The 25,007-nt window shown below is 43.3% G+C and overlaps 2 protein-coding genes across 4 annotated transcripts in view; both read left to right on the top strand.

Annotated features, from left to right (window-relative positions):
• Positions 1–25,007, top strand: part of EP300 (E1A binding protein p300) — a 90,351-nt gene that overhangs the window by 18,295 nt on the left and 47,049 nt on the right. For all 3 annotated transcript variants that reach the window (XM_027874356.1, XM_027874348.1, XM_027874339.1), the window contains exons 2-3: positions 16,367–17,028; positions 24,342–24,518. In XM_027874356.1, coding sequence (XP_027730157.1) covers positions 16,367–17,028; positions 24,342–24,518 — 839 coding nt within the window. The remainder of the gene's footprint in view (positions 1–16,366; positions 17,029–24,341; positions 24,519–25,007) is intronic.
• Positions 1,624–2,946, top strand: LOC114051940 (glyceraldehyde-3-phosphate dehydrogenase-like). Its single transcript, XM_027874364.1, is given in 2 exon segments — positions 1,624–2,550; positions 2,552–2,946. Coding segments are annotated over 2 exon segments (1,053 nt in total). The 5' UTR covers positions 1,624–1,851; the 3' UTR covers positions 2,906–2,946.

Genomic DNA, 25,007 nt, shown 5'->3' with positions numbered 1-25,007 from the left:
GGCCAAGGTCAGCAAACAGGCTCTGCATCCTGTATTTGCCTTTATACAGTTAGAATCCCCACCTGCCCTCTCTCTCGGCCCCCCCCCCCCCCCCCATTATACGACAAGGGATCTGCAAGTTATCTTGCAGAGTTTTGTTTTGGTTTTTTTTTGCCATTAGAGCCCCTTACATAGTGACTGATGTTGCATCAATAATTGACATTTCCATCTGTTTCTCTTGTGGCACAGTGGAGAATATGTTGGCTTTCTCTTTCCTTCCCTGGCAAGTGAGGGTAGATTAGAGGACCTTGAAGATCCTTCCCAGTTCCAAACCTACCAGCCACACTGTGAGGAAGTGGTTGCATGTGCCTCTTGCTCCAGAGAGGCTCAGTGACTTGTCTGAGGTCACGTGGTGACTGATGTCGGCAAGGTGCCATGCTAATATCCCCCCATACTATAGGAAATGGCTTCATGTGCTCATAAGCCTTTTAAGGGGCATTAGTACCTTCCGTACTTTTGTCTTTGGCAGTTTCTCAGGAGGCTTAAAAGAGCACATTTTCCCTTGCTGTCCCCAAAAGGCCTAATAAAATTGACTTCTGAGTCTCTACAGAACAGCTTTTCAAATGAACCAAATTCAGTGTTAATGCTACTCTGCATAGCACTATTACATCTAGGGGCATTGGACTAGGCTAGGTAAAAAGTTTAGACAAGACCTTACCTTAGAGTAATAATAGTTTCGTAGCGTGTAGACATGTAAACAGAGTACCTTGGATGGCCCTGCTGGGGAGGCATGGACTGGGCAGTTTCTCTGGAGAGGGGGCATGTCTTTTAGACTCTAAAGCCTTAGAAATTCAGTAGCATGTACCCTAGTGGGGGCAAAGAAAAACAGTTTAGGCATAGGGAATAGCCAGTGCACAGGCATTGAATGGGCGAACAGGAGCCAGCCCCTTTGGGGCAGGAACCAGTGGAGAGATATGGCCAAAGTCATGCAAAGCAGGGAGGAGAAGGAGAGAGATCAGGCCAGAAGGAAATGAGAGTGGTATCCCATTGTGGAAGTTCTGAATTCTACACTGGGGAGCAAATGAAAACATTTGTCAACAGGACAGAATAGGGAAAAGACCAGGTCTATGGATCTGGAAAAATTAGTCAGTTCATCAGTGATGTGAAGGAAAGAGAGGATGGAGGCAAGAGGGAGAGCAGTTACATTCCGACAATTGAGGAGGACAAATGGGAAAAACCTGGGAGCAGGCTCAGCTTGAACCCCAGCAGTCTCTGTGGCTGGCCTGGTGGACATGTAGCTGTGGTGCTTGTTCCAGGAAGATTTGTGAGTCATTTGTGTAGGTCTCTGTACAAAATGTTGAAGCTTTTGGAACAAAGGCTATTTATTGTTAAGGGAGGAACTAAAGTCTGATTTTTTTTTTCTTTGCTTAGGCAGTCGGGGTCAATTGACTTGCCCAGGGTCACCCAGCTAGTACGTGTCAAGTGTCTGAGGCCAAATTTGAACTCAGGTTCTCCTGACTCCAAGGCCAGAGCTCTATCCACTGCACCACCTAGCTGCCCCTAAAGCCTGATTCTTAAGGCATATTTTTACCCTGGTGGATCATGGAGAGTCTGAGAACCAGGAGACAACCTGAGAGGGAAGGCAAGGTAGTTAAAATGTCAGGATGAGGAGGGAGATTGACCCTGGAGAATGAGGGCTACCAAGGTCTGAGTGAATGGGAATCAAAGATAAAGGAAATGACAGCAGACAATAGTCTTCCTACCTGACTTTAATCAACAAGGCAGAACTGTTTGTGTTAAATTAGAACCTGATGGCTTTTCTCCCAAGCCCGGTGCCAGGATCTGCTGCTTCAGTAGCATCCCTGAAACAAGATGATAAAGGTCAGAGTCAACACATTTGGCCATATTGGGTGCCTGGTGGCCAGGGATGCATTCACCACAGGTGGAGTAGATATGGTGGCCATCAGTGACCCCTTCATTGACCTCACCTACGTGGTTTATATGTTTCAATATGATTCCACCCATGGCAAGTTCAAGGGCACTGTCAAGGCTGATGATCAATGGAAAAGCCATTACATCTTCCAGCAGCGGGATCCCACCAATATTAAATGGGGAGATGCTGAAGTCGAGTCAGTTGTAGAGTCCACTGGAGTCTTTGCCACCATTGAAAAGGCTGGGGCTCACTTGAAGGGTGGAGCCAAGAGGGTCATCATCTCTACCCCTTCTGCTGATGCCCCAATGTTCGTGATGGGAGTGAACTGTGAGAAATATGATAATTCCCTTAGGATTGTCAGTAATACTTCCTGCTCTACCAGCTGCTGGGCCTCCCTGGCCAAGGTCATTCATGGCAGCTTTGGCATTGTGGAAGGACTCGTGACTATAGTTCATGGCGTTACTTCTACCCAGAAGTCAGTAGATGGTCCCACTTGTAAGCTGCGGCGTGATGGGTTTGGTGCTTCCCAAAACATCATCCCTGCTTCCACTGGTGCTGCTAAAGCTGTAGGCAAGGTCATACCTGAGCTGAACGGGAAGCTCACAGGCATGGCCTTCCGTGTTCCTACTCTCAGTGTATGTATCTGTTGTGGATCTGACCTGCTGCCTGGAGAAACTTGCCAGATATGATGATATGAAGAAAGTGGTGAAGCAAGCATCAGAGGGACCCTTGAAGGGCATTTTGGGCTACACAGAGGACCAGACTGTATCCTGTAACTTTCACAGTGACGCCCACTCCTATACCTTTGATGGTAGCGCTGGTATTGCCTACAACGACCATTTCGTCAAGCTCGTTTCCTGGTTTGACAGTGAGTTTGGTTATGGCACCATGTCGTGGACCTTCATCCCCAGCCAAAAAAGGAGTTCCGCCACTGGGGAGCCTACATCCCTATGCTGGGGATCCCATGTCCCATTTACATCCTTATCCCTGTAGTGGGGAGAAACCTAGAGTCCTATATTGTGTACCATCAATAAAGTCACCACATTCAGTACAAAAACAAACGAACAAACAAAACTAGAACCTGAGTGTGAGCCAGGGCTAGAGAAGAAGAAATTCTAGAGAATTACACAGACACACACACACACACACACACACACACACACACACACACACGATTTTAGAAGAGCATGTTTCAGAGAAAAGGCTAGGTTGGGCTTGTTGGCCTAAAACTGCCGAAGAAAACACATGAGGCACAGGAAAAACTTTTGAATGGAATTCTTCAAGAGGAAACAAAAAACCTTTCTAATGAAGAAAAGACAGACCCAGGGTAACCAAGGATGAGCCCCTTAAGCTGGTCTGTTCCCAGAAAAGCAGCAGCAGCAGCAGCACTTTCCCCACTCTAGTTAGAGGCAAATCATTTCTTGCCTGAATTATTTCGACAAGCCTGCTGATCGTGTCTCCCTTCCCTTCTCCAGTCTGTTCATTGCTGAAGTGCTTCCTTACATCCAGAGTCAGATCCAAAGTCCTTGATTTGCCATTTCAGGTTCTTCACAACCTGACTCCAGCCTGTTTCTCTATTCTTATGCATTATACATTGCTTCCGCCTTCACTTACTCTGTCTCTGCAGGCCAGCCAAACTTCACCTCTTGCTGTTCTTCACACTGGCTATTCCACCACTTCATCTCGCTTTCTTTGACAATGGCTTTTTCCTGTGGGGATCCCCCAGAGGATGCATTCTCTTCTCATTGCGCCTTTCTGAATTCTGACTTTCTGGGGAAGACTTAGGAATTGGTACAGAGTAGCATGAGCAGAACTAGAAGAACAATTTATATAATTACAACATTACAGAGAAATACAACTTTGAAAGACATCAGAACTCTGATAACCACGAGTCCAGAAGACTGAAGATGAAATACATCACTCACCAGTGATTCCACAGTGGTGGCGTATTGAAAACGCAGAGTCCTGTATTCTTAGCCATGGCCAGTGTGGGAATTTGTTTTGCTAGATGATATATGTCAATGAGCGCCTTCTTTTTTCTCTCCGTCCCTTCCTTCTTTGTTTGGTGGGGAGGAGCAGTGGGAGGGAAATGATATAAATACATATTTTTTAAACCTCTCATTTTCCTCAGGAGCTAGGCTCTAGCACCATTTACTGTCTCTCACCAAAATTAGCTTTTCTTTTTATCTATTTCTTTCTCTGTACCCATTTTGTCTTGCCCTGTACAAATTAAGTCACTTAAGGGCAGACACTCCTGTCTCTCCTGGGGCTCTGATCATCCTTTTCTTTATAGAGTTTGCTCTTCAGGATTGCTTATAGATTGAGGACTAGGCCACGCTGAACTTTACTAGATCTGTCCTCTTCCTTCTAACCTCATTTAATGAATCTAATGTGAGCATTTCCTTTATACTATTCCTCCTAAACCATATGACATTCATTATTCCATCATCCTGATGTTGATACATAAAGCCAAAAGGGGAATAGAAGAGGAATCTTTCATCCTTATGCTAGCGAGATTGACATGGATTCTAAAATGTTATAAAAGAGATGGTTTGTAAATCAGAGCCTCCAAAATCCAGCATGGGTTTGACAACAATGATATGTCAGATTAACTTTATTGCTTTTTTGGACAAGATTTCTAAATAGTTGGAAATGTTATAGAGAAAACAAGTATGGATTTCAGTAAATTTGACAGTTTTCCATACTATCCTGATGTAAAAGGTGGAGAAATATGGACTACATAATTTAAGTGGATTTGGAATCAGACCCAAAGAATAGTTAGGAACGTCTGGGGCAGTGTGTGGTGTGTGTGTGGGTGTGGGTGTGGGTGTGTGAGCGTGTGTGTGAGCGAGCATATTTAATCAATGACCTGAAGGTGTGATGGAGTTCATTTTTTGTAGGGATCTCAGAACCCAACTCCCTTGTCGGCCTAGGGAGATTGTGGCTGACTCAGGATGTGGGAGCTGTAGCTAGAAAAGTTTGTGTGAAAATGAAGGGGAGGCAGGGAGAAGAGATAGGTGTCAGTACCTCTTGTGCCCTCTGTAGGTGTAAACAGTGTGATAGGCACTAGGAGAGTGGAGCCTCTAGAAGGGTTATGTGCCTTCAGATATTTGAAGGGCTTTTTTATTCTTTTTTGTGTTAGGACCCCTCTGGCAGTCTGGTGTATGACTCAGAATCATGCTTTTTGAGATGTATAAAATAAAATACGTGAGATATATTGAAAAGTTGTCAAAATATTAAATAGGTTCACTTGCCCCAGGTTAAGGACCTCTGTCCTAGGAGTAATGGGAGTAATGGGTGAGGTTTGGCTCTATTTATTAGGGAAGGTTAGAACTGTTCAGAGGAAGGCTTGGTTACCGCCGCAGAAGTGGTGGTTATGTGATCACAGGCAGTGAATGTCCAAATATCTGGTTAGAAGGGATCCCTAATCAGGTATCTATTGGACTAGATCGCCCTAGATTCAATGATTTGACAAACTGATGGTTACTGGTAGCATTGAAAGAATTCAATTCCATTAGAGCGATAAGGTTTGAGAAAAGATTGAGTAGAATTGTCATCGAGACAGAATCCACACTGTAAGAGGTGCTATAACTGGTGTGGTGTGGACAACTCTTTCTGTAAGTTCAGTAATGAGGGGGAAAGGAAAGGTGGTATGGGGTTCAGTAAAGACACCTTTTAGGATTCAGTGAAGGAAAGATGGCGTCTCCTGCCTGGTCTTCAGCCTCGGACAGGAGTGGGAAGAGGAAAGGTGGGCAGGCCTCCAAGCTTCTGTTAAGTGCCCTGCCTCATCTTCAGCCTCCAGAGAGAAGAAGAGAGAAGGGGCCTTCCAGCCTGGTCTCCTGCCTTAGGGAAGGAGAGTGTTAGCAATCCTTTTGTTCCAGGTTCTGCCCCTTTTGCCTGTACTTGGAAGCCATGGCTCTGAAAGAACTGCGTTCTTAGGTCTTAATACTATGACTTTGAAAATCTCTGCAATGAGGGAGGTGGGGAGGGAGGAGGAGAAAAATTTAAAACTCAGAAGCTTATGGAAATGATTGTTGATAAATCAAAATAAATTAATTAAAAAAAGAAAATCTCTGCAGTGTTTACAAATGATTAACAAATCCTGCCTGGTCTCCCCTTCTATATGATCATCCAAACCACCTTCCCCACCTCTTACATCCTGATTCTTTTTTCCCACCCCCAGTGTTCCAAACAAATAACCCTCATCTTAGACAACAAACTTGCTTTCATCTTAAATCTTTTCCTTTCTTGCTTCTTCCATCTTGTGGTTCTCAGTGAGACTTGGTTCCCTCCTGATGACTCAGTCTCCCTGGCTGCCCCTTCCAGCACTGGCTGCACATTCCCACTTTGACTCATGGCCGCTTCCACCATGACTTAGTAACCTTTCCTCCTTTGAGGACCGTACAATCCACACCTACCCTAATCAAAATCCTGGTAACTGATGTCTACAGACCTCCATGACAGTTCCTTCCTTACTAAGTTGGTACTTCCTCAATACCTGACTCTTCCCCAATTCTTGTCCTCATATTGGGAAACTTCAGCACCCATACTGATGGTCCCTCAAACACCATAACCTCCCAGTTTTCCAGCCTACTCATTTCCCTACTCGTCTACCTTACCTCAGGCACACACAGAAGTGGCCATATCTTCATCTTGACATCCCCCATAAATGGACCCTTTTATGTTCATGAAACCTGCCATTCCCTTGTATGGTCACTGACCTCTGGCTTTTCACCTCTCTGTTCTCTCTCAGACCATCATCCCTGCACTACTCACGCTTCTCCTTTGCCCATCGTGACCCCCTGGCAAACCACTTCCGTTTCACAATGTCTTCCCTTCCCTTCCCTCACCCTCTCAGAGTACCGATCTTGCCGTATGAGGATCACTGGCCCTTCTCTTGCATCCCCCCCCACCCCCAACCCCATTCCACTGCCAGAGTTTCTCTGTACATGTCATGCTGAAGGAAGCTGGAGAAAACCAGTCAACCATCTGGACTGGATGCACCACAAATGTGTTACCCAGCCTTACTAGGCCCTCACTGCTACTACTGGGCAATTCTGTTCTACCTCCTTAAACAGCTCTGGCCCCCCAGCCATTCTTCCCAGTCTTCCCTTCCCCCTTCAGATCTCCCTCGGCTCCCCCTGCCCCACCCTTTCAGCTGTGGACCTTCCCCCCTTTTTACACTTAGCCCCTCCTCCAGATGCTGCTGTCTGCCCTTCCCTAAGCCGCACAGGTCTCCTTGCTGACTCCATTCTGTCTCCTCCCCCCATTGTCCTCATTGTCTCCCTGTCTGCTGGTTGCTTCCCTCCTGCTACAATTGTGCCCAAGTCTTCCCTGCCCTCAAAAAACTTTCACTTGATCATCCCTCCCGTATCTCTTCTGCCTTTTGGGTCCAAATTCCTTGAGAAGTCCTAAACAGTCTGAGCACAGTTAAGATAGAAATTCTTAGACTGGCTCGTCCTGAGTGAGGAAGTTCTGCCTGGGTTTTGCCCAGCTGTTTGGTGCGAAGGAAGCCACAGGCCCCGACCCAAATCCAGCCCAGGGCCATTCTCATCTGCCAACTCTGGGTATCCCACAGGACTCTGTCCTGGACCTCCTTCACCTGGTGATCTCATCCATTCCATCAGATGCTGAAGATGCTCAAATCTACTTCTCTGCTGACCTCCAGTCTCATGTCTCCAACAGCTTAGTAGATTTGATGTCCCATAGACAACTGACTGCACTTTCCCTCCTTCCCACTTTCATTCATTGCCGCTTCCAGGTCTTCTCCCCTCCCATCATCACTGTGTCCCATAGACATCTTAAATCCAACATACAAAAACTGAACTCATTTTCCCCCAAATCCCTCCCCCTCCCAAATTCCTTTTACTGTAGAGGTCACCGTAGTACCCTAGGCTTACAACCTGGTCACCCTTGAAAAGGGGCAGTAGCAACCAAATAACATTCTCATAACAAATCTGTTGTTAAGACCTTTGCAATATCGTACAAATATGCCCCCTTCTCCCCTGTTACAAGAACCACCCAGGTGCAGGCCTCATCTCCTCAACACCTGCAATAAACTGCAAGTTTTTTGTCTGCCACAAGTCTCTCCCTGCTCCAGTCCAGCCTTCACTCAGCTGCCATGCCCTGTCACCCCCCCCCCCCAACCCCACCCCCCCCGGGACCAAATAAAAAACCTCCGGGAGGCCAGGGTCCCTCAAAACCCCTCCCCCTCCCCCCACCCCACACCCCTCCTCCCATCCCCAGTGACACTGGCTCCTGAGCTGCTGCTCACACGAGATGTTGCATCTCCTGACTCTGATGCTTTCACTGGCCACCCCCCGGGCCTGGAAGCCCCAGCTAAAATCCAACTTTCTATAGGAAGCCTTTCCTTCCCAGTCTTTATTAATTCTAGTGCCTTCCTTCCCTTCATTGATTATTTCCTGTTTGTCCTTTCTATAGCTTGTTTGTACATAGTTTGTTTGCATGACATCTCCCTGTGTGTCAGAGTGTGCCTTCTTTTGTATTCTCAGTAGGTGCTTAATAAATGCTTATTGAATGACTGACTGAAATGGAATACCTCATACAAGTTGTAGCGTGCTTGATACTATATTAAATGACAGCCTTGAATAGATTAAAGCATTGTTCCTAAATGTATTTAACTGTGCTTAAAACAAACCTGTGTCTGCACAGCTATTATGTTTAATATTCAGTCATGCAATTATCAAACGTGTTTAGTGCCTGAAGTTAGTGTGATCTCTAGGTGGAAATTGCTAGAAATTCTCTTAAAGTTGGGTCAGAATTCTGTAGAGAGGTCAGACTTTGACAAAATATTTCACCCTTCAGTGGGGAAAACCTGGCTTTCCAGGTCCAGACTGAATACAGTATGTCTGCCATGACATTACTTAAATCAGCCTTGTTTGATCAATAAATATTTGTAGAAACTAGGCCAATGATATATTGAAACAACTATCACTGGTGCTGTTAGATAAACTGACAGGATTCAGAGCAGCAAACCTCCTTTTTTTTACTTTCAGTCTGGATTTCCTCGTATTACAGCAGGATTAGATAGTAGAGAAAAGGGGAGAGGGAGACAAGGGAATTCCTAACCAGGTTTTATTAAGCAAGGAGAATTGACTCTATAAATTATAGAGAGGGTTTGACTAGATCACTGTCTTCCAGCTCTAAATTTGGGAGCTTGGGTGTGTTTCAAGCCCCTTAGACTTTGAGCCCTAATGGTACTCTCTCGCTTGGGAAGTGCCTTTCTTTCATTCACGGGTCCAACAGAAACAATTGGATTTCCTGAGCATTATAGTAACAAGTTCATGTATGAGAGCAACAGTTTCAGGCATGCCAACTTTGCTGATAGAATGCTTCTCTCTGTGCTTTCTTAAATGTGTGACTATTTGGGTGAAATGATTTTTTTTTTAATCTTAAGGTTAACTACTACTTAATGTGAGATTTGAGAACCTTTGTGTATGTGGCATTGAATGAAATGATTGCTTTTTTTCCCCGAGCAGATTGGTTTTGTAGATAGTCATAAAAATAGGGAAGATAAGATGCCTTGGACTCAATTACCTGGAAAGTCTCTCATCTGGTCCTCTCAATCATCTAGACTAGTGGTCTCCAGAGTTTTTTGATTGGGCACCCCCATCAGTGAAAAATGTTGAATATATACCCCAATATGTTTATTTCTGTTACATACATGTGCTACTGTTACGTAGCACATGCTATTATGTACATTATACAGCTACCCAAGTAGAAATTACATCATTGACTGTGTTTACTAAATCATTTTATTCATTTTTTGATCCTATCCATTAGTTTTGCAAAAGTTTTTGTTGAAATTTGGTTCCATCTTCCCTCATGTCATTCACTTTCTCCTAAGTAGTTATCATCCTCAATATCCCCTACTTCAGTCTCCTTGCCAAGGTCAGCCTCTCCATACCCATCTTCTCCAAAAAATTGCCCCCACTCTTATCCATCCCTCTCATCAATTTCTCTCTATCTGCTGACCCGTTCTGTGCTGCTTACAAACACACCCAAGTCTCCCATTTCTTAACAAGGCCCTCAGTAAATCTCTTTTCCTTTTCTCAACCAAACTCCTTGAAAAAACTGTATAACAAAGTGTGTGTGTATAAAAATTTACAACAGGATTGAAAAAAAGATTCACCACCATATCTAAAAAATCAGACATTTTCTGTAGTGTACCGCTCCCACAGTCTGCCTTCTTCCTCCTGGCCGTTATTGGGCTGTGCTGGCTCCGTATGATTTGATCGCATTCCTTTTTTATTATTTTATTGTTGCTGCCCCTTCATTTACATTTCTGTAATTGCGTATACTGTTTTCCTGATTCCACTCAATTCACTTTGCATCTTTCCATGCTTCATCATATTCATCTTTACTTACAGTGTAGCAATATTACTTTACATTTGTTTACCACAATTTGTCTGTTCCCCAATTGATGGGTATTTATTTTGTTTCCATTCTTTACTGCTACAAAAAAAGTGTCGCTATAAGTGGAGTATGTGGATTGTTTGGAAAATATGGATTGTTTTTGTCATTGACCCCTGGAATAGACAGAGATGTCTAGCAGTGAAATTTCTGGATGCAAGGATATGGATACTTGAGTCACTTGACATAATTTCAAATGCTTTCCAGAACGATTCTGTCAGTTCAGAGCTCTAGAATAATGCCTCTTTCCACAACCCTTCAAACATTGACTGTACTCTCTTAACATTTGCCAGTTTGCTGAACAAGAGTTAAGCTAAGAGTTGTGAATGAGCTAAGCTAAGAGTTGTTTTGATTTGCTTTTGGAACTTATTTTTTTCAAATGGTTATTAATAGTTTAATAGCAATAGTTGATAGCAATTCTTTGGAGAAATGTTCATATTGCCAATGATCTCTTAATTCTGAATTTAATGAACATTAAAAGAAAAAAAAACATTTCCATGGGCAAAATTAAATGGAAAAAAGAGACTCAAAGCTGAGCACAGTTATTTCAGACATTGAATTCAGTCCCCTTGAAGTGGCACAGAATTCGAGTTGTAAAACATGATAATTGATTCCAGCCCAATGGAAATAAATGAAAGTTTTAAAAAAAAGTTTTATCTGTTTATTAACACACCAGCAAAGAATAAGAAAAATATGTTGGTGATTTAAGCTTATCACAAAGTAGTTGTTAGAGAAAGCAAAATTATAAAACACACTTGAATATGAGCCTGCCCTGGTGTTAGGATGGAAACCTTGTCATTGATGGATGCGGTATTTTAGCAGAGTATGTTGACTTGATGCCTACTCTTGTTAGGCATGAGAGAGCTTTTTTCCACTTCTCCCTGAATTTTGGAGGAGCTGTGGCACTCAGATAATACTTTATGTCTTATTCTTCTTCTTGTTTTGGATATAATGCTTTAAACAACTTTGATTCAGGCATTCCAGCATTTCTTCCTCTTTTAGAGTTACTAACACCATGTTCATGCCATTCAGTTACATCACATTTTTGTTCTGATGCAGTAAGAAGTCTTGTCTTTTTGGTCCCTCTGCAGTCTTCTTCCTTTTGCCCATTTTCTTACACAACTCTTGGTAGTGTGCGATAGTGTACCTCATCCACAGGTAATGCAAGCTTAGCATGCCAGCCCTCATGTTAATAAAGTTTTGGCTCATCACATTCAGCCTTTTATCACTTTATGATAAGCACTAAATTGAATTATACATTAATTAAACTGGAATTAATGGAACCTAGCTCTGTGTGTGAAGCCATGATGCTCTTTTACTTTGTGTAGTTTGCCTTTAGCTGAAGGATATATGCATTTTTGTGATTCCTTTGTGCCAGGCACTGTGCTAAGCACTTTACAAACACCCTTGTTGTTATTATTATCCCTATTTTACAACTGAGGAAACTGATGCAAACAGGTTAAGTGACTTGCCCAGAGTCACACAACTAATATATATCTGAGGCCAGATTTGAACTTGGGTGTTCTGACTCCAGGCCTAGTGCTCTATCCACTATACCACTTAGCTGCCCCTTTAACCTTTGTATTATGACCAGAACGGTTTCATCCTGCAGCTTGGGCCTATCACACCTGGCAGGAAGTGGGTAGCATCAACGCTAGAGACCCTGCTTTCTCTCCCAGCACCTATCTCACGTGAGATAAAAGTAAGACGTAAACTATTTTGCAGACCTTAGAGATATATAAATGTTGCCTATCTTTAATATTGCCTTTCTGACCATTCCTTTGCCAGATCATCATCCATGGCACACCCCTCTAACTGTGGGGGCACCACAAGTCGCTCTCCAGGGCCTTCTCTCCACATTTTCTCCCTTGTTGACCTTATCCATCAGCATCCATGGTTTCTATTATTCATGGATCCATTCCTGGTCGCTCTCCTGTACGTGTCTTTCAGGCGGCCTAGGTTGAGCGGATCCATTGGCAGGCCTTCTTTCCGACCCCAGGAAGGCAGCCTTGGACTTAGTCTCATTCTTGCTTATCCCATATGTCCAATAAGTTGCCAAGTGTTTCTCTTTCTCCCTCTGCCACATTTTTGAATGTCCTGCTTCTACTCACAACTAGCACCCTAGATCAGACCTTAATCACCTCTCACCTGGACTATTTCAGTCACCTCCTGTCATCTCTCTGCACTCCAGTATACCTTCTACCATAAAGTGATTTCCCTGAAACACAGTTCCTGTCCTTAGTTCCAGGATCTGGGATGAAATAAAGTCCTTTTTTGTTTTCCCAAACTGGCTAGGTCATAACCTTCCAACCTTCCTGGGTTCTTCTCCATTTTTTCATTTGTAGCTACACTGGCTATCTTGCTGTGATATAGGAATGGTATCCATTCCTTTGCCCTGGTTGCTCCGTCCCTGGGATGCTCTTCCTTCTATGTGTGGCTCTATCCACCCTGCCACTTTGTTAGCTGCATGAATGTAAATTCATATTTAATTCTTCATAATTTTCAGTTTTGGGAGCTGATGTCAGATCTGATTATTAGCTCTTTCTCATAGTAGAAGATTTGTACTCGTAGCAGAAGAGATCAGTCATTGGGTTTGTGTTCTCCGCTGTCCTTTGTGTCTTTACTGGGCAGTCTTAAAGCCTCATGTCCATTTTGTGAGTATTCGTTTAGTTAGAAGTCAGGCCTGTCTGACACCTGTTCCCCCTTAGGTGACACCCACCTTGTACCTGATACTCTCCTGGCACACCTATTCTAGCCTATCCTGTCTACAGTGATATCTTGATCAGGGACTGGAGGAGAAAATCTTGAATAAGTGAACTTTCCTAACAACTTTAGCTTGTCCTTTTAGTGAGAATCTAAAGTTTCTAAAATGTATTAGATACATCTCTCAGCCTTCTTAAATTAGAGTGACTTGAATATCGTAACTCAGATTTAACTTTTTTGTGTGTCCAAAGTGACTAGGCACAGCACTTTGCCCACAGAGAAGTTTATTTGGAAAATCATAATCTAATATTTTATTGGCATTCTCTTGCACCCTAGGACAAGCCCCTTTGTGCTGAGGTCTCATCCCCTCCCCCCAACATGGCAATCTCTGGAGAGTTTGATTGAAGAGGAGATAATGGGTGCCAATTAATTGGGTGGGAAGCCTGGCCTGCTTTAAATCTAATCCCTGATGTTGGACTCCTTGCCTGTAAAATAAGGATAATTTTTAAAATTTTATATGTTTCATTTATAAGTATTTTTAAAAGATACTTGTGGAAGGAAATACTTTGTAAAATTGTGTAAAAAAAGATAACACATTTTAAAATGGCCAAGGTGATGGAAATTTTTTAATTTTTCCCCTTTCTACTGTGTTACAGTTATAATTGGTTTTAACTTACATGAAACACGACGTAACTAACTTAGTTAATTACCTTGTATAAAATGATATCTGAGTGATAAACAGTCTACATGTTTGTTCCCCCAATGTTCTGCATTCTTCAGAGCTCTTCATTAGGTTAAGGGAAGTTAGGTATGTCTGGAGCTAAAAGCTTCATCTTCACTGGCCCGAAGGGTAGGCACCTTTCTCTCCAAGCCTTCTTGGGGTTCACAGTGCAGTGACTGGTTCAGCCTTGAAGCTGCTCTAACATAAACAGCATGTCAGTCCTTTTATAAACATTGACCTTTCATGCATCTGGAAGATTCATCTTCCAGCTTTTCCAACGCTCTCCTTTTTCATCTTTGAAGTAAAGAATGCCAGTACCAAAACCGTTTGAGTGGACCTGTTGAGGTTCACAGTATCCTTAGTATTATTTTTACTTTCCATTATACTTCCATGATGCGCACATGATCCAGCAACCTAGTGGAGTACCCATGCCTTTGTCATTGTGGTCACTTCTTACATGAACACCACCCACAGCCACCGCCTTCCCATGGTTTTCCATAGCTACTCTAGCTGGCAGAGGACCCACCTTGCATGCAGCCACCCTGAGTGTGGACTAGACTCCCCAAGTTTAGCTTGATCTGTGGGGCGGCAGACATGCAGGCAGCTACAGATGCCCTCCTCAAGGCCTTTCCCTCATGGTGCCGAACCTTGGAACTTGGCTTCCTTGGCATGAAAATCCAGGATCATGATGAACGGGTATTTAGTATCATACCGATTGTAGGAAATTAAACAAAACTTTTCATATTTCTAGTTGAAAATTCTACTCATCTTACAAGATAGTGTTTTCATAAACTTCACAAGATTTGGAGATGGAGAAGACCTTAAAAACAATCCGTTCCAGTCCCCTTATTTGAAGATTTAAAGAAACTTGAGTTTCCCGAGAGATGAGTAGTTGCAGGTCACATAGTAGTAATAGAACTGGACTCTGCCTGGCACCGGCTTGATGCACTCATACTACTATTGAGTCTACTTTGGAAATCATCTCGGGCACCATTACTGGCTTTTCTGTATCCTACCGTGGGGCTTCCCTGTGTTTCTTCTGCACTCCCACATTTTCTCACCCTCTTATCAGTTCCTGAAGCCCTGAATATTGGGGTTTCCATTAATTAGCTCCTTGTTATCCTCTGGATCTGACGGTCAGTGGGTATCATTTCATCTTCCAGCCCATATCCTCAATTGGGAAGTGGCAGGTGGACCCACAGCTAGCAACTGCTTCTACTCATTGCCTTGGGTGATGTTGGCAGACACTGGTGGTCCCATGACCTTCCGTTATTTATTATAGAGAAATCTCATTATGATGAAAAAAATAATGTTCCCCAGTAGAATTTGTTGTGAGAGGTTTTAATTGTTAGTTACTATTTAGAAACAGAAATTTCTTTTTAGGTCAAAGCTGTATTTCTCAGGTCATGACATAGTGAATGTATGACTCTACTTAGTGTAGTTTGTGAGAATATGAGACTGAGGAAGCCAAAATGATAGGCCTATGTAAAGGGGCCAATTCTCTTTCCATAGAAAAAAGTCTGCTGCACCCCAGTCTGTGCATTTCACACTGTCCAGCCATCTTAAATGTGGCAAGGGCAAGTCCTGCATACAGACTGAAAGCTGATGTGGTGGTGGACCATTGGTGCCAGTTGTGTCTTCCTACGCGAAAGTAATGAGGAAGATGATGGGGCCCTGACCTCGAAGGTGCTCATGGCTTCATCTTTTAAAGCCCTGTGAATTAGATAAGTGTGTAATTGGATATTGCCAAGGCCATCTCCAATCCAAATGCTAGTGTCTACACCTGGTGGTCTGTAACATTTTATTGAGGACCTATAACATGTAAGGTACTATATCCTAAGCTCATATGATTTTCATTTTTTCTCACCAGATGCCAGTAATATGGAGTGAGACTCCTAAATGAAAACGTAGAACTTAGCTTTTCATTTAATGGGAAAAATAGTGTAGACTTTGAGAACAATGCATTTGCTCATATTCTTTCTCTCTATGCTTGATTTGGTTGTCATAACCTTTTAAAATTATTATTTCTGATCATTTATTCCCACCTCCCCTTCCTCAATAAATACGCACAGTTCAGCCAATCAAACTTGAATGTTGGCTCCATCCCCAAATAGCTAGAAACCTTATTTGTGCCTGGGCCCGTCGTCGAGCTGTCAGTCTGTAATGTATATGTTACTGGCACTTTGCCATCTTCACGGTGTTACTTATCTATTTCCTTACATTTCATTGTCATGTTCTGTGGTACAGTATCCATTACACTGCTATTTCTTCAGCCATTCCACCATTAAAAGACGTAAATTCCTCTTTTCTGTGTGTTACAAATAGCATAACTAACTGCTGTGCTTCAAGTCTCTTCATCACATATATTTCTCGTAGTTTCACCGGGTCAGGAAGTGAGTTTGGTGCTTCTTGTACATTGTTAGGTGGCTCCCCTACGACGTTTTCCCTGTTGTTTGCCCCCTTCAGACTTGGCTTGTGGTTCCGTGAGGTGAAGTGAGAAGAGCCTTGCACGTTTTCAGTGGTGAAAACCTCTGCTTGAGCTCTGTGTCTCCTCATTTGCTAAGCTTTAATTTTCTCTTGTTTTTTTTCTCTTCTAGATTTTGGATCCTTGTTTGACCTAGAACATGACTTGCCGGATGAATTAATCAACTCGTCAGAATTGGGACTTACCAATGGTGGCGACATTAGTCAGATCCAGACAAGTATTAGCATAACGCAAGACGCTGCCTCGAAACATAAACAGCTTTCTGAATTGTTACGGGCTGGCAGTTCCCCGAATCTCAATATGGGAGTTGGTGGTCCTGGCCCAGGCATGGCTACTCAAGGCCAGCAGAACAGTCCTGGAATGGGAATATTGAATAGCATGGTCAAAAGCCCCATGGCCCAGGCCACCTTGACTTCTCCTAACATGGGAGTGGGTGCCGGTGGGCCAAGTCAAGGTCCTTCTGCACAGTCTGCTGCTGGTATGATCCCAGGAGTGAACAGTCCAGTTAATCAGCCTGGACTAGGGATGAACACAGGTATGGGGGCTGGCATGAATCCTGGCATGTTAGCTACAGGCAACGGACAGGGGATGATGCCAAGTCAAGTCATGAACGGTTCCATTGGAGCAGGCAGAGGGCGACCTAACATGCCGTATCCAAACCAAGGCATGGGAAGTGCTGGCAGTTTACTAGCTGAGCCTCTGCAGCAAGGGTCTCCCCAGATGGGAGGACAAACCGGATTAAGGGGTCCACAGCCTGGAGGAGCTTTGAGCAAGGTAAGAGTGTGGGGCACGGGGCTCTTGATTCCTGGTACAAATTTTTTGTTGGCATTTATTCCAGCTTTTTCAAACAAGATTCCAGATGCTCTGGAAAGTAGCTGCGTTAGTAGCTGTTTTGAGTTTTGAGCCCATCAGTAAGATGTTTGCAGATGACTTTCCTTGGATGGTTTTTAAATCATGTTGATAATTTCATGATTTGGTGATAGGGGAAAGAGCATTTTGGTTAGTGCAGCATGCCTTTCAAAGAACCTTATCTCTTTTTGGACAAGTAAGGGTCAATAGTTAGCAACATTCTACTTTACGTCTCTCACTGTGTTTCCAGGTCGTGTCCACTCATTGGTCTCCCATCTCTCTAACCCATCTTTAGCTGCCGACGTGATACGCCCCGGTGTGCATCAGTCGCTCTGCTGCGAGCCGCACCCACCCCCACCCTCTGCCTTTGCAGACTAGAGATTTGCCCTTTGTGCACTTTCACATACCTTATGTTCTAACAAAACTGACCTACTCCATGGCCCCCATTTCCCATCTCCATGCTTTTACTTAGACCGTTCCCCAACTCACCACTGCATCTCGAATCTTTAACTTCCTTCATTTCACTCACCACATTCACAGTTCAATTTATTCACCACATAGCATCAACCACTCCACTCCTTGTAATGCATCTGTTACTTAAATGGATGTGTACATGTGGTTTTCCCCAATGCAATGGAAGGTTCTTGGAGGCAAGAGCACAGTGTTGCTTTAATGCTGAATTCTGGCTAAAGTCTCTAAAATGGCATCTACTTGCTAGCTGTATGACCCTGAGCAAGTCACTTCATTCAGTTTGCCTCAGTTACTTCATCTTTAAAATGAGCTGGAAAAGGAAAAGGCAAACCAGTCCAGTATTTTTACCAAGAAAACCCTAATTGGGGACACAGCTGAAAAAAGCCGCTGAACACCAACAAAGATTTGTTTGATCAGACTGTGTTATACCTCCTCTCAGAGCCATCTGATATGTTGTTTTTAATAAACAATATTTTATAGAAAAAGAGCAGAACTGGTCACTACATTGAAAAAAAAGTCAAAATGTGTGCATTGTAAGAATGCTTATTGATTGTTTGAATGTCCTACACCCATGGACCTCCTCCCTCTGCAAAGAGGTGGCTAAGGGGTCTTTCTCTCAGCTTTTTTGAGAGGCCAAGCTTGTTCTTTGCTATCCTGCCGTATTCCTGTGGGATTGTTTTGTGGTGAGTCTTCCCATTTACATTGTTGCAGTCACAGTCTTGTCTCTGCTGCCTTCCCTCTGCATCAGTTCACTTAAGTCTTCCAAAGCTTCTCTCGTTGATGTTCAGTGTTTTTTTTTTTTTTTTCAGTCATGTCCAACTCTAATTGACCCAGTTTGGGGATTTCTTGGTAGATACTGGAGGGGTTTGCCATTTCCTTCTCCAATTCATTTTACCATTGAAGAAACTGAGACAAATAGGGTTAAGTGTGACTTGCCCAGAGTCGTGCAAGTGTCTAAGGCCAGATTTGATTTCAGGTCCTCCTGACTCCAGGGCTGGTGTGCTGTGTTGTGTACCTCCTAGCTGCCCCAGTGCCTCTTTAAGTGACATTTATAACCTTTCAACTTTGCGAAGTTCTTTATATGTGTCAGCTCATTGGATCCTCGCATTAATGCTGTTAATACCTCTGTGTTACAGAGGAGGAAACTTAGGCAATGAGGAAAAGTGATCTGGCCAGGGCAACAGCTGTTTAACGGTCTATGGCAGGATTGAAATTCAGGTTTCTGGCCCTCAATCCACCAGGATACTTGTCAGTCTTTTCGTGACCTGCAGCCACAGATTTACTTAACTTTTCATGACTTGCAGCAGCAGATTTACTTACTTGCTTTGATTAAATTAGTTTTCTTTGGTTGTATACTTCCTACTATGCAACAGCAGCCCAGAAACGTTTGGGGTGACAAAGGGGACCTTAGCAAGGTGAACCTTTTTCCAGATACACTGCTTGGGTGACTTCGCTTGTTCAGGTTGGCAAGATTAGAACCATTTGTTATTTGTGGACAGCGGCACAAATGTTGGTATTGGTGTCGGAGTTGCAGTGGGCAGGTAGCAGTAATAGGGCGATCGTGTAATTAATGAGTTTTTTGATCTAGCAGCGTGTGGGACCGTAGGAGCAAGAACGATTGTTGTATCCTGTAGAATGCACCTTTGGTGATGGGCTTGCACACCGAGGTTTTATACAAGTGTGGAAGTATCTGCAAGGCAGGTTAGCTACTTTAGAGAAATGCTGAGTTTCACATCCCAGATGGCCAACTTCGCTCGCTGGAGGAAGCACACAACCACATCTACCAGTGTCCTTTTGTACAGGAATTGGATGAAAGTGATAGAGTCAGTATGTTTATAATAGGAAGAGAAAAGCGAAGCCTGGGTACTCTTCAGCTTCCAGTTAGCAAACCCTCCAGGGCTCTGTTGGTCCCAGATTTTGTCATTTCTATGTAATATGAAATGTACCTTGAGAGTTTCTGTTAAGTTGGACTGGAAAGGTGGTGCCCCGTACTGATCTACTGAATAGGACAAGCTGTGGGCTTAGAAACAAAGATCGAATCCCAGGTCTAGCTTGACTTAAATTGTACTAGTTTAAGCAAAAATTACTAGTTATGGCAAAACTCCCTTTTCTTCATTTCTAAACTACCAGCTTTAAATCCAGTCATTGCTTGTCTCTCAAGGCTGTTGTAAAAAGGGGATTTGCAGAACCCATAGAGCTCTGTAAAGATAGTCATTTAACTCATTCTGAAGGAACGAACTGAGAAAACTACATTACTGCAAGGTAATTTTGAAGGTGTCCTAACTTTTTAGCTTCTTGCAGTAACAATAACACAATGTAATTTCGCACTAAACGCAAGTCAAAAAACGAAACTCGCAGAGGTGCTAAAACTAGACTTTATTGAAACTTGTTGGGAGCATTTAACTCCTGATTCTTAGGGTGTATATTTAATTTACGGTACCTAAAAGACAATTTTAACGTAGTCAGCGACAAGTAGTTTGTCAGCAACAAGTATTGCTGGTGGTTGGACTTTTCACTCTGACTGGTGGTCGTACGGACTAGATAAAGAATCCAACACCGGACAAGAGCTGCCTCCGTGTCTGCCACCAGCCCCAGGTTGGGGCTTACAAAATGGGGAAAGAGAATATAGACCAGTGAGGGGGCAGAGGGAGATATCTTAACCAGGTGATCACAACCACAAAAGAGAACAATAAAAATATATTCATTTACATGCAATTTTAAAAGTCTTGCAACAAGGTTAAAATAGGAAGGCAGGAATTGGGCAAAATATGTAGTCTGATGTTTGTGACAAGATGAAGGCTATGAAATCTACACCGTGATGAACTTTTTACCTGGGTATAAGTGGTCAGAAAACTGTTACCAGCCATTTGAAAGATTGCTTCACTGTCACCAATCATAAGAGAATTCCAGCTCACTGTAAAACCCCAAAATCATCCAAGGTGATTAAAGATGGGGGTAGACGTTGTTGGAGAAGTGGTGATCGCCCCACACAGAGCATTGGTGGGACTGTGAGGTCAGCCACTCTGAGATAGAGTTTTGAATGACGTAGGTCAATGGCCTGTGACCCCAAGTGGTAACAGAGCTGGAACAAAGAAGTATCCACCAATGGGGGATGGCTGAACAAATTGGGGTACATGGATGTAATAGAATATTAGCACGGAGAGCCATAGGAAATGTGTATTCAGTGACCACAAACATGGGATGAGGCCAGACCGAGCCTGAGCGCTCTATAATTGCAATGACCAGTCTTGGCCCCAGAGAAAGAAGAAAATGCATCTTCTCGTAACCTTCTTTAGCGTATCCCAGCAGACGAACACCAACTGTATTTTGGAATTTCTTTTCCTTGTGATACAAAGGATGGGCTTGCTGGGTACAAGGGTGCTGTGTTTTGAAATGAAGATGATTTTAAAACCAAAAATATGAATTGTGGAGGACATGAAGGGTATTCTTGTTCACAAACTGGTCTCTTAGCACTTCAGAAGCCCCTCATGAACAACCAGTTTCTATAAAGGCCATTGAGTTTAGCCAGCGCTGGCCAGAAGCCAGGAGTCCAGACCTCACACCTCTGAGAATGAAGGGCTGCCTCCTCCAGATGGGTCGGCACAGTTAAATAAGCAGATCACAAAGGGTTGAAGAATTCCCCTTGATAGTGAGAGATCCAAAGGAAGAAAGCGCTGATCAGCAGCTCTTCAGGATCCTACTCACCTTGAGTGTGAAGGCAGTTAGATCTTTCAGCTGCCTCTTAATACTTTTTGGAAGTCATCTTTTTAGTTGTGAAGGCTTTCTGCAGAACCAGAAACCCTTTTATTATAACCTTTTGAGCTGAAAATTTCCATCTTTCATTCCTTGTGTACTAAATGAAAAAGAAGATGCCATCCCTGGGACCTGTAGTTTTAATCAGCTATACAGCTGCAGGCTCCCTTGTCAGTGCATTATCCCTGCTAGAGTTTCTTATTAAGGACCCAAATGGGTACAAACTGGGGCTGCGCTGTGTATGTAGCTTCCTGTGCTTACCCTTGCAGACACCCTTTTACCCACACCCGCTGCGTAGGTGGTTACCTTGGGAGAGCGGCTAAAATGTGTGGTGGTAGGCACAGGAACACCCAGGAAGAACTTAGAGAATCATGTGATTTTTAAAAATATCACAGCCATTTGGGGATGACCCCCACCCCCAATGGAAAATCCTCCTTTGTAACAGGAAAGAAACAAAGATCGTGATTTTTTTTTCAGGCAGTGTAGATGACAGTCTAGACCTTACCCTGGATTGTCTGGTCTCCAATCCATTTTTTAGTTTTTTCAGGTACTGAAAATGTGGTGGTCTTCTTATTTACATCATTGTAGCTTGGTTGGGGTTCTGCTTATTTTATTCTGCATCAATTTGTACTTCTGAATTCCTTGCATCTGGTTACTGCACAATAAAATTCCATTTAGAATAATTATTTCCCTTGAAGCTGTACTCCTGGCTTCCTGTGATTGAGGTAGAAGTTCATTATTTGTTAGGGGAGGTTCCAACAAGTCATTCATATAACACCAATAACACCAGCAGAAACTGGAAGGGGGAAGATAGTACTTTTATTTCCAGCTTAAACAGGGCGATTTCCAGTTGGAGCCCCCTTGAACCTGCTCAGGGTAATTGTGAATTTCTGAGTGTGAACATTTACAAATGATTTTTTGGTGATTGTTTAGACTTAAGAATGTAATTGGAAAAAATGTTAATCATGCAGATTAAACCTAAAGTGTATCATTTGGTGGCTAGCCAGTCTCCCCCTGATTGTTTCATTCCCTTCCCCAAGTTATTGGGGTTATGTGACTGGTTTGGGGTATCTGATCCTAGCATGTGAGTTCAACTTTTATTCTTTAAATAGATATTTGTTGATAAATTTTGTTTTTATATTGCTTAGATCACCTCTCCCCCACTGCCTAGCCCCTTTTGATATAGTTTGAACATATGCTTGCCTCCTTAACTTAACACTTGAACAGATACATCAGAAGGGAAGGAGAACTGTTCCTCACGTCCTGCTAGAGCAGTGAGGTACTGGAGAAAGCTTTAGTTTTTATTTAGGGAGGCCTCTTTCTCTTCCCTCTTTGCTGATGGGAGTGGTCATTTCTATCTTCGGTGGCTCTGCCCTCCCGGGGTGGGGGTGGGGGAGTAGTACACAAGGAGAAGGGGCAGACTTCTCACCAGTTAACCTTTGAGCGGATCTCAGATTCATTCTGGGCCTTCGCAAGACTCCAGCTGTTATTTTGGAATTGTCAAGAGTTTGAGACCTAAATCAAATTTGGGTACCCTGTAATCGCTAAATAGCCTCTGGAGAAAGTTTCTGAACCTATTTTCTCCTTGCTTGAATCCTTGGGCTCTTTACCTTTGTCTTGGCCCTCCATGTTCCATGTACATTGTACAAATATATGGTGTTTACAACCATCAGGATTCTTTGCGCCCACCTCCACCCCGACACTATTACACAGTAGTGTTAGAATGATTATGGCTCCTCAGGGACCTTGGGTACTAGGCTAAATCAAGTCTGTTGATATCTACAAGACAACATGAGAGTAGCAGTGCCCATCTTGTATGGTTCTTTAGAAATATCCTGCCTCCCCTTGTGAGGTCGTGTGCTCACCACTTTACAGATGGGTTAACTGAGGCTGGAGGCTTAGGAAGCACATGAACCTCTGTCAGAGGTTTACCCAGACTTCTTCCCCAGTAAGTGAGAGTGGGAAGCTTCGCATAAGAAATTGCCTGCAAGATTTTTAAAAGCCATGGGCTGTGTTGGTTCACTGCTGGTGAACTTTTTTGGACTTGTGGCAGCATAGCAGCTCGGCCTTCCTCAGCTCCTGTTAGGTGGGGGTGGGGTGTTTTTTCTTATTTTGAGCACAACCTTTTCTTTTTTTTGTCCCTGAGTCATGGCAGGGAGGCCTATAAACAATTTCCTACATCTTTACCTGTGTGCTAATGGAAGCAGACGTGTAGGCTGCTCACCTGAACTTGCCTGTCTCAGCTTCAGAGCTGAGATTTTAGTCATTTCTTTAGTTGTGCCATTATTGCATGGTAAAATTGACAGTTTGAAGAGACTTCCTAGTAATGACTCTAAACTGGGAGTAGCCGTCATGCTCTACAATGGCTCCAAGAGGTCTTGTGGACACAGCACGCGCCCTTGCGCGCGTGCGCGCACACACACACAGCATAAAGTGGGAAACGGAGAGTAAGAAGCCCTTTGGAGAAGTCATTCTCTTACATATGAAGCCTGCGTGTCTGTCAAGGTACATTTGGGGAAAAATAGATTGAGTCTAATGTATTGTTAAAAAAGAGATACCTTAAACTGTTTACGGGCCTCTACTCTATCGACCCCATAAGGGATTGCAAGCCACAGTTGAAGAAGCACCAAAGGAGTCACGAGTGGAAAAAGTTTAAACAGCCGTGCTGTAAAGTGACTTTTTTTTCTATAGCTGAATGGTTAGCCTTATGTAGGATGTAAAACACATGTAACTTAATTAAGAGATTTTTTCCCCCTAAACATTTCTAGTTTCTAGTATTTAGTTTTGAAATCCCCAGTATGTAACTCCTTCGGAAGTATTGAGAATCTTTTCTATCTTAAAAGTGTCTGATTCTGTTGATGTGTGTCACAGCCACTTAGGTGGTTCAGAAGTGACATTTCCTGTTTAAAATGCCTTCATTAATCAAAGATTTTCTAGAAAAGACTAAAATGGTTACTTAGTTGACACGCTGACATATTGATTTAATTTCTGCCTCTCTCCTTTGTCATTCCTAGATGGGAATAATGAACAATCCCAATCCTTATGGTCCACCATTTAGCCAGAACTCTGCTCAGCAGATTGGAGCCAGTGGACTTGGACCCCAGATGCAAAACAAGGCTGGAATACCCAACAGCTTACCCCAATTTCCAATTGACAAAAAGCCTGTCCCTGGAGCAGGAATGCCTAACATGGTAGGTAATGTTCTTTGATAAGTTGGGATTAAGGTTATTATTGCCTTATCTCTGCATAGGTTGGAACTTTGTGGTTGAGGATGAGAATTGACACTCCCACTTGCCCCCCAGTCATCCCTCTTCTATAATATATGAAGAAATTGAATTGTGCATGAACATGCATAACTTGCTTTTCTCTGCCTTTTCATTCTTTCTTTAAACATAGGCATGGTACTGTGTCCCAGAGGCTGGGGAGTAACAGATGGGGGGAGGGGGTGGCGTTGGAATTAAGAAAGAGCAATGATAGCGTTTCCCTCCCCCTTGCTCCTCAAGGATTATGCCTTGGTACCAAGTTAAGCCAATAAATGAAGATATATTCTGTTAAAATCTCCAGGAATAAAGTCAAGATAGATGATAGAAGCTGCTCCCATTCTATATAGTACTTTAAGGTTTATAAAGTATTTCTTCCCGTGGTGCCCCCTCCCCCTCTTTCCCATGAGGCAAGTGTGA

Source organism: Vombatus ursinus, unplaced genomic scaffold, assembly GCF_900497805.2.
Source record: "Vombatus ursinus unplaced genomic scaffold, bare-nosed wombat genome assembly UNPS02003292.1, whole genome shotgun sequence".
NCBI classification, from domain to species: Eukaryota; Metazoa; Chordata; class Mammalia; order Diprotodontia; family Vombatidae; genus Vombatus; species Vombatus ursinus.
The sequence above is the reverse complement of the archived record's forward strand: the minus strand, read 5'-3'. Positions and strand labels throughout refer to the sequence as shown.